The sequence below is a fragment of the Armigeres subalbatus genome, unplaced genomic scaffold (genome assembly GCF_024139115.2).
Source record: "Armigeres subalbatus isolate Guangzhou_Male unplaced genomic scaffold, GZ_Asu_2 Contig1857, whole genome shotgun sequence".
Classification (NCBI taxonomy): Eukaryota; Metazoa; Arthropoda; class Insecta; order Diptera; family Culicidae; genus Armigeres; species Armigeres subalbatus.
In genome coordinates, this window is record NW_026942680.1 from 41,803 (window position 1) to 55,355 (window position 13,553).

General features: G+C 37.4%; 1 protein-coding gene across 1 annotated transcript in view; it reads left to right on the forward strand.

Annotated features, from left to right (window-relative positions):
* Nucleotides 1–3,109: 3,109 nt before the first annotated feature.
* The window catches only part of LOC134203455 (UDP-glucosyltransferase 2-like), a 91,575-nt gene continuing 81,131 nt past the window's right edge, over nucleotides 3,110–13,553 (forward strand). Inside the window, exon 1 of the mRNA XM_062678332.1 lies at nucleotides 3,110–3,310. Within this exon, the coding sequence (XP_062534316.1) occupies nucleotides 3,174–3,310 (137 nt within the window). The 5' untranslated portion in view covers nucleotides 3,110–3,173. The remainder of the gene's footprint in view (nucleotides 3,311–13,553) is intronic.

Genomic DNA, 13,553 nt, shown 5'->3' on the forward strand with positions numbered 1-13,553 from the left:
CCAATAATGTTATGGGTTTTCGTTGGAAACGCCTTTGCTCTGCTGCGTCCGCACTGCGTGAAATCTTGTTCGAACTGAGGATTAGACCCAAACTCACCATTTGCTTGAGTTTGATGTCTGTGCTTGCGATGCATATACGTGATTGGTTGATTTACCTATTTGATTTTTTTTAACGATTATCGATAATAAATAGTTAAAAATCAGTATTTTCAGATGAATACAAAGAAGCGTTGACTTATCTTTGATCGAATGGTCCAAAAAAATTGGAAATCCATCGAGAAACGGCTGAGATATTAACGTTCAAAGTCTATCATATTTTCGTGACGGTCTCCGATTTTCGCAATCACAAAGTGTACCCCAATATAGAAAAGACAGACGTAGTCCTACGTTAAAAAATATTTTGGATTTTTCAGCGCCCAAATGGGCAAGCACCACAATCAGTACATACAATGAAAAATTTAACCTTCCCATACCAACGGATTCCTGGATATCGGATAGTTGGCCATCTGGCCAAAGTTTGTCCATGGGGGTCCCTACCGTGGAAGACGACTGCCTCCTATCGTAATTGATGTTCTTTTGTCCTTTATTTTCTCCCAGCTTTTATTTTCCATCCAAATTTTAAAGACTTTTTGGTGTTAAGTTTTAAGTTGATTTGTTAATTAATCCTATGTATACGACATAATAAATTAGCATATGAAATAATTAATATGACATTCAAAAATTCACGCTCACACAGCGGAGCATCTTCCAGCAACATCCCCAGAACAGAACCCTTAGGCCTCAACAATTCAATTTGTTCATCTCCGAATGCCAGCACTCTCAGGAGGCAGTTAAAAATTTTTCATTTTCCAGCACCCAAATCTTTCACCAACATCAAACCAAACCCAAGTTCTGAAATTAATTAAAAACTGGCATACCACAACATTCATGTCACCAAGCATTTATCCACCGATCTCGATAATTATTTTCGACTTCTCCGATTGCCAACCGACCGATTGTGGTCCACATTCCAGTAGGTGTGCTGCTGCAGCACCTCGAAAAAAGTTCTGTGCATTTGTCGTTTCATCACATTTCACTTTGATCCCCGCACACATGTTGGGTTATTTTGGATGAGTGAAATTTGTCCAATGTCATGAACCAATATGAAAGTTTTGGTACCCTAATCAAAGCACTTGTTTTTTCTGGGACCAATTGATATTAAAAATTAGTAAGCCCATAGATTTTTCTATGGTTAGTCCAACTTGTGCCTAATTAGTGGTGGCTGTGAAACATGTTCGAACGTATAGAGCCCATGTGGCAAATGAAAAATCATAACCATGAAAGGAACGTTTGAACATTTGAGATTATAATTGGAACAGGTTCAATTAGTAAAAATATAGGTTATCTACTATCCAAATTGGAGATACCCTCAAAAGTTTTTTTCAGATCCACATCAGATACTCACTCGTACGTTGCTACATTGCAACTAATGGCCTTCCTTCTCATACCTATGTATGTCTATTGCGTTGAAAGTCTTATGTTTGGCTTCGGCTTCTCTTGTGTTTGATGAATCTGATGTATTTGTATTAACGACGTACAAACGACGTTGAATTTTGCACTTCAATAATTAACATTATTGTACAAAAAGTATCGAAAGAACAACATCGACGGATTTTTTTTGCGATTTTGTAACTCAACTATTCAGCAAATTAGACAAACAAGGCTTGACAATAAAATATGTGAAATATAAATGTTCTCTTTTATTAATTTTGTTAAGTTTCAGTTACGTTGAAAGAAGGCTCAATAAAAATGAACTGCTGGCCAAAGTACTCACATCCGTTGGAACGGAGCTGCCATCTCGGGGTTTGCCTCTGGGGAAAACCATTTAGTCGCTGACAGATCCTACTCAATCTCAAAACTTGCAGTCGTTTGTTAGCATTTGAACCAGAATTGAGGTAGACGCTTGTGAGTACCTCGAGCTCCTTCCACGTTCTCAACTTACTGTGTCGTTTCATATAACTTAGATTAAAATTTTTCGCCTACAACCAAACGTTCTGTACAAAAGGAGGCAAACACATTTTGTTCCAGGGAACTGCATTTTGTTGTACGTGTGCTACCAACAAGAATCATTCCACCGATGTGATGTAGGTACAGGATAAAAGGTTGTTGTGGGCATGTCCAGTTTTCTAAAGAAAACTTCTGCTGCTGACTGATGTGGATGACTGGAGCGAAAACTTTCGTAAAGCGTGCTCTAGTAAATGTCACGGAGGCTGCAAACGAACAATTCCATTGGTGCTGCTTGTGGGAGAATCTTTCGGGTTCTTTTGAGCAGCAAACCAGTGTTTTAGTATGATTTGCTGAAACATAAATGTATATATTTATAGCACCCATTCCATCAATGTGCATCATACATTGTTCACCCTATTCTCTACTCCCGTTCCATTCAACAATCTTAAGCCTTAACAGTCACGATTTTTTAGTATTATTCTGCCGTCATACGCATGTTTGTCCCATTTTTGCTGGGATTCCTATGTACATGGAAGTTATGCGTATAACGTCAGTATAACCTATTATGTTATTATAGTCACTTTTGATTAGCTTTACATGTTCGAATATGGAGGGTTTCACGCGGTTTGTGTTTGGCTATTTTTGGCTTCAGAATTTATCAAAATCAAAACATTGAATTGTCCCCACGAAAAAAAAACAAAAGAACGAAAAATCCGGTGGTATTTAAAATGATAAAATAATTCATAAAATCCACCCGCTGTAAAAAGTTGAGTTTCTGTGAATTGAGATTCAGTCTGAAATTTTAATGACTTCGTTAACTTTCCATACTGTGCTGTCAACACATCATCTCACTTCGACCAACTACATCGAATGGCATGAGAAACTTGACCCTTAATTATTTGTCTAATTTTTAATGTGAAAAACACTGCCTTTCAGTACTTTGTGGTTCATAAACGGAAAACCAATTCAATTTCAACAGCATCTTTTCTCTCTCTTACTTTTCAGAAGCATTCGAATGTGACATGAAGCTTCAAACCCATCCTTAATCCGTCGAGCACTCCAAGTTGCATCACCCGTCACTCACTAATTAGCACCGTTCTATTTGTTCTGTTCTATCCCGTAGTTAATCCCGTCGGATAAACCCTCATCCCTTCGGAGAAGTGACATCATTCAGTGAAGAAAAAACAATGCGGATAGTGTCGCTATGGACTTTGGTGACATTGTCATCGCTGTGCTCGGCCGCAGACATTCTAATGGTCACGATGGGTGGCACAAAATCGCACAAAATTCCTTTCTGGGAGCTGGCTAAAGGACTGATACCGAGGTGAGTGTTGATGGGATGGCATTCTCACTTGTCTTCTAAATAAAAGCTCTATCTGGACAGTATATCTAACAATTTGATGATTTGAAAGTTTTTACTAAAATAGTAAACCGTGTAGTTAATTCATTCGGCCATTAAAAGAGCAAATTAATAGAAGCAGAAGAGCAGATTAACAAAATATTCAATCTGACTCACACTAAAAACGCTGTAACTTTTTTCCCATTGGGTTATTTTTTTATATTTTTTTACACATTTAGCTAAGGATACATTGTTTGCATTCTGTAGGTTTCTTTGAATACGTTGGCATATTTTCAATAACGAAAACAAGTTCGCAGAAAAAAATGTAGGTGCACGACATCTGAAAATCGAAATCTTTCGCATTTCACAGTCGCAGTAGGTAGGTCTTTCTCTTGTAATGAAACACTTTAAAGATCGTTCGACAATCCAGTGTAAATAAAGAAATAGAGTAAAATAAAGTTTTTAGTGCTTCCCTAAAATGTCTGCAAGTGTACGAAACATGAGGAGCTGCTTTTGTGAACCATATTCAATCAGTTTACTCAACGCAACAAATTTGGAATACTCAACTCTAAAGTGAGATAATGCGTTGTTATACGCCAGTGAAATTTTGTGTGCATCAGCAGAGATCGCACGGAAATTGCACATTGCACATTGGATGATTTAAGAAGGGACATCGTCAAGCTCACGCGCTGGCCAGAGGTGGAAATACTCGCTGCACAAGCAAGAATAGAGTGTATTTGCACCTACCAAAAATGCCTCACTCGCGCGAACCTTCTTCTTCTTCTTCTTCTTATTGGCATTACATCCCCCCACTGGGACAGAGCCGCCTCGCAGCTTAGTTTTCATTAAGCACTTCCATAGTTATTAACTGCAAGGTTTCTAAGCCAAGTTACCATTTTTACATTCGTATATCATGAGGCTAACACGATGATACTTTTATGCCCAGGGAAGTCGAGACAATTTCCATTCAGAAAATTGCCTACACCGGCACCGGGAATCGAAACCAGCCACCCTCAGCATGGTCTTGCTTTGTAGCCGCGCGTCTTACCGCACGAACCTACTGCCTGCATTTTCCTGGCGCTTGCTTTGTTCGCGAATACGGGCAGAGCAAAAACGAAAAGCAGGGCAGTATTTTGTTCGGGAGTACAAATCACGGTCGCGAGTATTTGCGGTTACTTCGACTACAATGAATAAATTTGACTTGACATAAATACAATAACAATAAACAACCTTGTTCTTGCTCGAACATCCGTGAGAAACATGTTCCGATGTTGTTTTATGACTTTTTGTAAATTAATTAACCCGAATGATTCGCGAAGCTTCACGAACATTTTTCGGGGTTCGTTTATTTTGTTTTCTCTGCGAGTAGTAGGTGGTCAAGAAAAAGACAAAACAAATGTTCGCGAGGAATCTGTGTCAAAAGGTCGAAGCTCAAAAGGTCGAAGGCCAAAAGGTCGAAGGACAAAAGGTCTAAAGGACAAAAGGTCGAAGGGACAAAAGGTCGAAGGGTCAAAAGGTCGAATATGCGTCATAACGTCGAAGCCCAAGCAACACAGCTTGTTGTATCCCCGTAATAGCATTATGTTTATAACTATTTAAAGAGGTATAATACTGTTGGCAATTTCATATATACGACTACAATATAACGGAAAAAGTGCAACATCTTCTAAGTTACATTCGATCTGTTTCTGAAACGAAAACAAGACGCAGTGTTGTTCAAGTTCAAGTATTTTAGGGTAATTCGCCAAATGTTGAACAGCTAATTTCTTCGTCTATTGTTGAACGTACGTGCATTTCTTGTGGGAGTTCAACAATAGGCGACAAAATTAGCCGTTCAACATTTGGCGGTTTCCCCTACTTGATTTATCTAAGAAAAATCTGGCTGTCAATTTTGTTTTTCTATTATTTGGCCTTTTTGAACATATTTATAATTGTACCATAGGGGCTTTTTAATGGAAGTAAAAGTAAAAGGTAGTTATTCATTTTTTTATTCGTGATTTACGATCAACTATAATGCCTATCCACCTGCCGTTCCAAATTTGTGGTGTATCTTCTGTGGATACTTCTGTTTTTTTTTTGCGCCATCTCCATCTAATAGAAACAATAGCATATTTGTCAAAGTATAATACAAATTTAAATGAAAATCATAAATGTTGTTGTTCGAGACCATCACCATCCGCCGCCAACGTCTAGCATTACATCGGTGTCCAAAAATTTTAGAACATGAGAGAAACCGCAAACTGTATTGAAAGGCTGAATAAGATTATGCTTTCGTTCACTTTTTAATGTTTACTGCACACTTAAAATTTTGCACCGAAGTCGGTTCTTTGTTTAAACCGAACATGATCGGTTGCCATTAAAGTACCGAATGTTTCGGTAAAAACATGGTTTTCAGTCACATGTTTACGAATAAAACCGATTGATCGGTTGCATTGGATACCGTCTAAGACGAGTTTTGTACTCTCCATTTAATTCCACCAATTATATCGATATCTTTGCAAACGCGTATGTCGACCACACATTTGTGGTCGAAATACGTATTTGCAAAGATATCGAAATAATTGGTGGAATTAAATGGAGAGTACAAAACTCGTCTTAGACGGTTGAATACATTCCACTAAAAAGAGCTTAAAATATTTTTTCTGCATTGGGTAGTTTTTGACAGATAAGATGTGGAACAGAACCGAAAAATTCGGTTTATCATTCTTGTTTTCTGTTTCGGTACTTTGAAACCGAGAAAACTCGGTAAAAAATTTTCACGGAACCGAACATCCGTGTCACTGCAGCAAGATGTTAAAATTTCTGAACAAAAGAACTCGGTGCAAAACAAGATGCATTCCATCATTGTGTGTACACGTCTTGGAACAAATTTTTCATTTCCAATGATAACAAAATAGTTTCTGAAACTGGGATAAACTACTGTAAGGTAAGGGATCGTACACTTATTACGTAAGTAATTTTTCTCAGTTTTTCGACCCCCCCTCCCACCATGTAAGATTTTTTTCGAACAAATGATTTTATATTTAAATGCAGCGTAAGATATTGACCGATCCCCTCTCCTTCCATAAGGGCTTACGTAATATGTGTACGGCCCCTAAGGAAAAAACATTGGAAACAGATTAAAATTTATAATAAATGTTTTTTTTTCATCTCAGGCCAATTACGCCAATAAAATGTTTTAAAAAAGAATCCATCATGTTAAAACCAATGCACACGATGCACCAATATTGAACGACCCAAAAGACAATTTATTCGCATTTGAGGAACAAGCAAAAAAAAACTGCTGTTATTTTTATTATACAGCATTAACATTAAATTCAATAAAACAAGTAGGGTAAAAGACCCAATAGTGGAGGAACTAAGCACGTTCTACCCCTTTTTTTGGTTCACACTAAGCCTATACTTCATTTCACTTACCTCAAGGGCGCACATGAAAGATTTTTAATTATATTTTATCCGAAAGGTGTTCTAATGGCACCAGCATCCATCATTGTAACCTAAAATGGTACCTCCAATTATTGGTACAGTGTTCCAATAGTTGCGGTATTTTTTAATTCGTGTTCCTATAGTTGTGAATCCCATTGTTTTCATATGGAACTCGCAACTATTGGAACACTACCACAACTATTGGTGCAAAGCAGAGAAAAGGATAAGGTATTTTATTGATACTTTACCAATTTTGATGCAATTCTTGACCCGTTTTCCTCTGTTTCGTGTAATGACAGGTCAACAAATTGATATACTATATGGGTTGGTGCGTTAAATACGTAGATTGTGTAAAAACAACACTACTGCAACTATAGGAACACCCACGACTATGGGAACTTTTACCCTATTCAAAGAATGCTGTGTTTTGTTTTCGTTCAAAACTGAAAGTAATTCCTTCGGGCATCACAAAAATATAAACAACCGAACTCCGTAGTTTCTACAGTTCAGTCGGTTTTATTTGACAGCTTTCGGTATGGTTTTGTCGGTTATAAAAATTGCAATTTTTGTAACGAATTAGAAATTTTCCATAAACATTGGATAATGTGAATAAAGAAATGGATGTCAATAAAGATATCAGGGTATAAGAAATAAATATATATATTCCCCAAAATAAGGCCGATACAAATATTTAAAAATTATTTTGTCTCCCTCCCCCCCCTTCTCTTCGGATTTTTTGCCAAAAAATAATATTTTGAGGTGGCAACAAAATAAATTTTGGATTTTTTTAATTTTAATATTTATTTTTTATTATCCCCTTTCCCTTTCCGAGACCAGTAGGAAAAAATGTTAATTAAATATTTGTAACGGCCTAATGCAAAATTTCCAAAAACTATAAGTATTTTTCCAAAAAATACAAAACATCCATAATTTAACCAATATTTGCAATGAACAATTACAAAGTTTTTCAGAATTTTATTTCTTTTTGGAAAGTTATTTTATTAAAATTGCAATTTTTGCTTTTATAAGTGCTAATATAATTTTGTTTCGTGTAAAATTCTGTTTTATGTATGGACATTTTGCATTACTTAGGAAAAATTTATATTTATTTATCGATTCAACACCGATTTATTTATTGGCAATTTCTTATTTTTTTAATAAAAATTTTCTTAATTTTTAGGGGGAGTTAGTCATTGAAAAATAATGTCGTTAGAAAGTCAACCTTATGTTTAAATAAATTCAAATGGCATAAATAATCAACAACTAAGCGGGTAAAAAGTAACCTCAGTATCATTTTCAAGCCACGTTGAATGGAGAATATCACGATGAACAACAATATTGTTATTGTTACCATTGTTTTCTTTTCCCATTTTAGTACGTTTTCATCTCATAATTCAATATCAAGCAATAAATAAATTGTTCAATATTGAAATGCAACCCACCAAGTAAATATTAACAATTCAGAAGCATGACTAGACTAACAATTCAAGTTACAGAAATGCATGTAATGAAAAAAAAACACAATCCTTGTTTTATATTTAAAGACAAATATTCATACTTTTGAGCATCAGTGTAATGCAAAGCTGACAACAATATCTGTGTTGCATAATTTCTTATATAAAACTCATAAGTAACATGCTACTTTGACCAAAACATTGGAGTTTGGTATAACACATAAATCAGTTTTCGATATAAGTTCACATTATGAAGGAGTTTTACATGTCACGAGCAAAAACAAAAACAAGAGTATCGCGAATCTATTGAGTGCTTAGTTTTATGTTGAGATTATTCAGAGTGATTGTGTATAATAATAAGGTGAATAAATTTTGATCAGAGTCGGGAGTGATTCCAATGCACATAACCCTGAAGCCCCAATGAATTAGTCGAGAAAGTCAACCGAAACATGATCCGTGAAGCATTAGATGGCCATTGCATGGTTCGATATATTCTACCTCGTCTTTGCTCCAATTCTTTTACTTCAAGAGGTGTACTGGATTATGAATAGTAAGTATAGTATGTTTTTGCCTTTCTCGTACAACAAAGTTGTACCAGAAGGCTATAATTTCACTCCAAAAGTGTGTATGTGTGTAGCCCATAAATATTTTTTTTTTTTCATTTTCATTTTTTTCATTTACGCGTTTCATATAGAAGGGCTTGACAGATTCGAGTGCAACTGGTTTCATTCGACGGAGCAAATTTCCTAGTTGGACACTATTGTTTTTGTTTTATAATAAATCAAGCAATTTGGATTATATTTTTATTTTTTAATCAACAAAAACACAAATGCACATTGAATCATTAATCATTTTAGCCGTGGCGCAACCCAGGGTAACCCACGGTAAGTAATTTTTAAGCAACGTATTAGAATTGCACCAAATCTTTTTATCCCTGAAATGTAGGCAATAAGCACTGCATTTACAACATTAATTTGAATTCAACATATTGAATCGAGAAAGGCATCATCACCACCGGTGGATAAATTTGGGTTTTTTTAGGAAGAAGTGTTCGTAAATTGATTTGATTAAAGTGAAATTATTTTACATCATGTTAATATCTTATATCCAAAGACCGATTTTTGGGGGTAATTTTTATAGTCATATACAAGTATATACATATATATAACATATATATGACAAATAAACCTAAGTTTTCAGATATAGTTTAAAATCAGTTATAAACAAGTTTTCAATGAAAAGGAATAATTGATAAATCTAGAAACAAATAAAACAGAATTACAATCACACGAAAACACAAAGTGACGAACAAAACCTGTTTACAATTTATATACAAATTATTTTTATTTGTTTCTACTAAAGAAAAGTTGCAAATGCTACTTGGGAGGTCAAAAGATCGAAAGAACAAACAGACAAGAATCAGATGGGAGTTGTGAGTAGTGACAAGTGAGATGCAAGATGAAAGTAAGGAGCAATGATAAATGAGAAGTGAGAATTGAAAAGTGAAAAGTAAGAAGTGAGAAGTGGAAAGGAAGAAATAAGAAGTAAAAAGTGACAGTAAAAGTAAGAAAAAGAAAGGAAGAATAAAAAGAACAGAAGAGGAAAAAATAACAAAGAAAGAAAGAAGAAGGAAGAGGGAAGAAGGAAAAAAGAAGGAAGAAAAGAGAGAAAAGGAAAATAGAAGAAGGAAGAAAGAAGGAAGGAAGAAGAAGGAGAGAAAACACAATGAAGCAATACAAAAGAAAGAAGGAGGAAGCAAGTAACAGGAAAAGAGAAGAAAGATGGAAGAAATGAGGAACAAAGAAGGAAGAAAGGAAAAAGGGAGAAAGAAGGATGAAAGAAGGAAGAAAGAAGAGAAGAAGGAAAAAAGAAAAAAGAAAGTAGGAAGAAAACCAGGAAGCAAGAACAAAGAAGAAAGAAAGAAGGAAGGAAGAGAGAAGAAAGAAGCAAGAAACGAGAAAAAAAAGGAAGAAGAAAAAAAGAAGGAAGAAAGAAGGTGGAAAGAGGAAGGAAGACGGAAGAAAGAAAGAAGGAAAAACGAAGGAAGAAAGAAGAAAGAAAGAAGGAAGGAAGGAAGAAAAAAGAAAGAAGGGAAAAAAGAAAAAAGAAAAAAAATAAAGTAGGAAAAAGAAAGAAGAAAAACGGAAGGAAGGAATAAAGAAGGAGGAAAAAAATTAAAAAAAAGGAGAGAGAACCAAAAAAAAAAGAGTGAAGAAGGAAAAAAAGGAAGAAAGCAAAAAGAAAGAGGAAAGAAAAAAAAGGGGGAGGGCGAAAGAAGAAAGAGAGAAGAAATAAGAAAGAGAAAAGGATGAAAGGAGGAAAAAAGAAGTAAGAAGGAAGAATGCAAGTAGGAAGAAAGAAGGAAAAAAGAAGGAAGAAATAAGAAAAAAATGAGTTAGAAATAAAGAAGATGAAATATGGAAGGAAGAAGTAAGAAAGAAGAAAGGAGGAAAAATAATTGAAGGAAGGAAACATATGAAGTAAGAAGGAAAAAGGAAGAAGGAAGAAAATGGAACGAAAAAGGAAGAATAAATGAGAAAGGAGGAAGAAAAAAGAAAGACCTTTCGTCCTTTCGACCTTTTGACGCAGTTTTTTTGTTTCGACCTTTTGTCTCGTCGACCTTTCGACCCTTCGAATTTTTGGCCTTTTGACCTTCGACCTTTTGCCCTTCGACCTTTTGTCTTACAACCGTTCGCGAGTATTTTACATTGCCTACTTCTCGTTTTGTGAGTAAGGTTCACAGATTTCCACCACTGACGGTGGCAGAGGCAGTTCTTCATCGCAGAAATTCTTAACGTCATACATCAAGCAGGGGGCTACTATCGCTGCAATCGAAATGACATGATCTGGTGCAACGATGAGCTGGCAGAGGCCATTACACCATTCTGAGACTATTTTCTCTTGTCTTTTCTATTTCTCTTTTCTAAGTCTTCTACATTCAGCTCGGTCCATCGCTCCACGTCGCCAACCACGCAGTCTGCGGAGGGTCCACAAATCGTCTTCCACCTGATCGATCCACCTTGCTCGCGGCATTCCTCGCCTCCTTGTTCCCTTCGGATCGTTGTTGAGAACAATTTTTGAATTATTTCCCGACAATCTGGCTACGTTCCCGGCCCACCGCTGTAGTCTTATTTTCCCGGTGTGAACGATGGATGGTTCTCCCAACAGCTCATGCAACTCATGATGTAGCAAGCACGCCATATTTATTAATTTATTTCAATGTTGTATAAACATTAAAATAAATGAATAAATAGATAAATATGGCGTACTTGCTACATTGTTTCGCAGCACTTTCCTTTCGAAAACTCCCAGTGCGCGTTGGTCCTCCATGAGCATCGTCCAGATCTCGTGTCCGTAGAGAACTACCGTTTTAATAAGCGTTTTGTAGTCACCGCACCGCATCCAGAACAGATCGCCGGAGGGTACGTTGGTGAACACGTCAACGATTACCCCAGCACAGTCCAGCTCTATGGCAACTGTTCACCACAAAATCCCGTTGATAACTCCCTGCGCACAGATGAAGCCCCCACAAACAAATCAATCGCCCGCAATGTCCTCAACTTACCTATTGAACGTTCTGCAAGAACAACAACCATCCCAGGTCGAGCAGTAACCTCCGTTACAGTCCAAGCCAAGTTTCTTCTTTTGCAAATGTGGTAAGTTCAGCAAGGACCAGGAAATGTCGACCTTGAAGAAGACCACCGAACATATACCACAAAAGTTCAACTCAATGGACCCAGTAGTTCTACGCCCCAACAAAAAAAGACCATCGAAGGACTGTAAGAGGGAAACAATCGGAAAGAAGATTCTTGCCAATCAGCAGATGCAAGAAAGCGTTGGATGATGACTGGAGAAGGTCAAAAAGAACGACATCTAAAGCTCCCAAACGTTCACTTGTTGTGCTAACTCCAAACTTACCCTTCACATGCAACAACCAGCTCTTCACACTCCTGTGCCATACTCAGGACAGTTCAAGGGCAACAGCAAGCGGGTTTTCCCCGTCATTGTGGAAGTTAGACCCCTACCGGAGCTGTCGGACAACCCTCGGCACTCGGACTAGGTCCAGAGGTAGTTTCAGTAACACACTACAACAAATTCCACAAGCTCCGATACGGTCCTAACGCCTCTATCAATCCCAGCTCATCGCGCCTCAGCGCCCCCTAAGAAAATAAATCCCTCCTCCCAATGGCAAGAACCTGCCTCTGGTGGAGCTTTGGGGGAGAAGTACATCTCTCGCCTCAGTTTCTTCTCCAAATTCCAATTTTTTCCCGATTCCTGCCCCTTCTCTGCCAGTCGTGGACTCTGGACCACTAACCCTTTGCAGCTGTTCTTTCTTCATCGTTTCTCAACCTCAGTTCCGTCGAATAAACCAGTGAAATCTAAGAGGATTTCACAACAATCACAACGTCCTGGAGCTGCTTACTACAGGACAAACCTGGAGTAATCGCTTTGCAGGAGATCTATCGCAGCACTGCAGTCCGGCCGTCATGGATCGTTCGTTAGGCACTAAATATTGGTGGCTCACTGAGGCGGAAGCAACGTCTACCGATCACCCAGGTAAAAGTAAGCATTTAAATAAGCCGTGCGTGCGACTATGACGTTATCACAAACCTAACAAGCTTTATACTAGCTCTATGATAGCCCGATATAGCCGAAAAGGCGAAAAATAGTGCCAAAGGTTACCTGGACAGCCACGATCGGCATTTCTGACTATTCACGTTTCACCCAAATCGTCGTCAATGCTGATTTCCCGGTAGTCTTGCAGTTAAAATCGTATATGCTCCATAAATCTCCCGAATGGTAAAATACCAAATCTTCGGAATAAACTCCAGAGAACACTCAAAGTTCTGTCGACGCCGGCGTTGATTATCGGTGACATCATCGGCTAACACCAGGCTTGGGGTAGCCGCTCCAACAATCACAGGCAGAAGAAACAAAGTGTGCAGCGCAGCCACCGAGTCTGGCCTTACCATCCTGAACCATGCCTCATCCACGGTCCGCATATGCTGATTCTGACGATCGAGCTCAGCGACCTGATTCAGAAACGCCTTCCTGCCGATCAAGAAGTCGGCAGCTGTTAAAATATGTAACAAACAGCTAATATTGTTTAATGAAAATGAATTTTTCAACTTACTAGTACATAAAATACAAATATAAGTATACGCTATATTCACATTCTTAACTTGTGATATGCAGATATTATCATTTTGTATTTTTGCACTATGATTATGAGAGTTCAATTCAATTATAAAAGTAGGTATCCTTCTACTAGCCGTCAGATGGAATGTCATTCTACCTCGGTCACTTCGAAAATAGCGAATCGCATAAGCTTCATCAACAAGCATCAC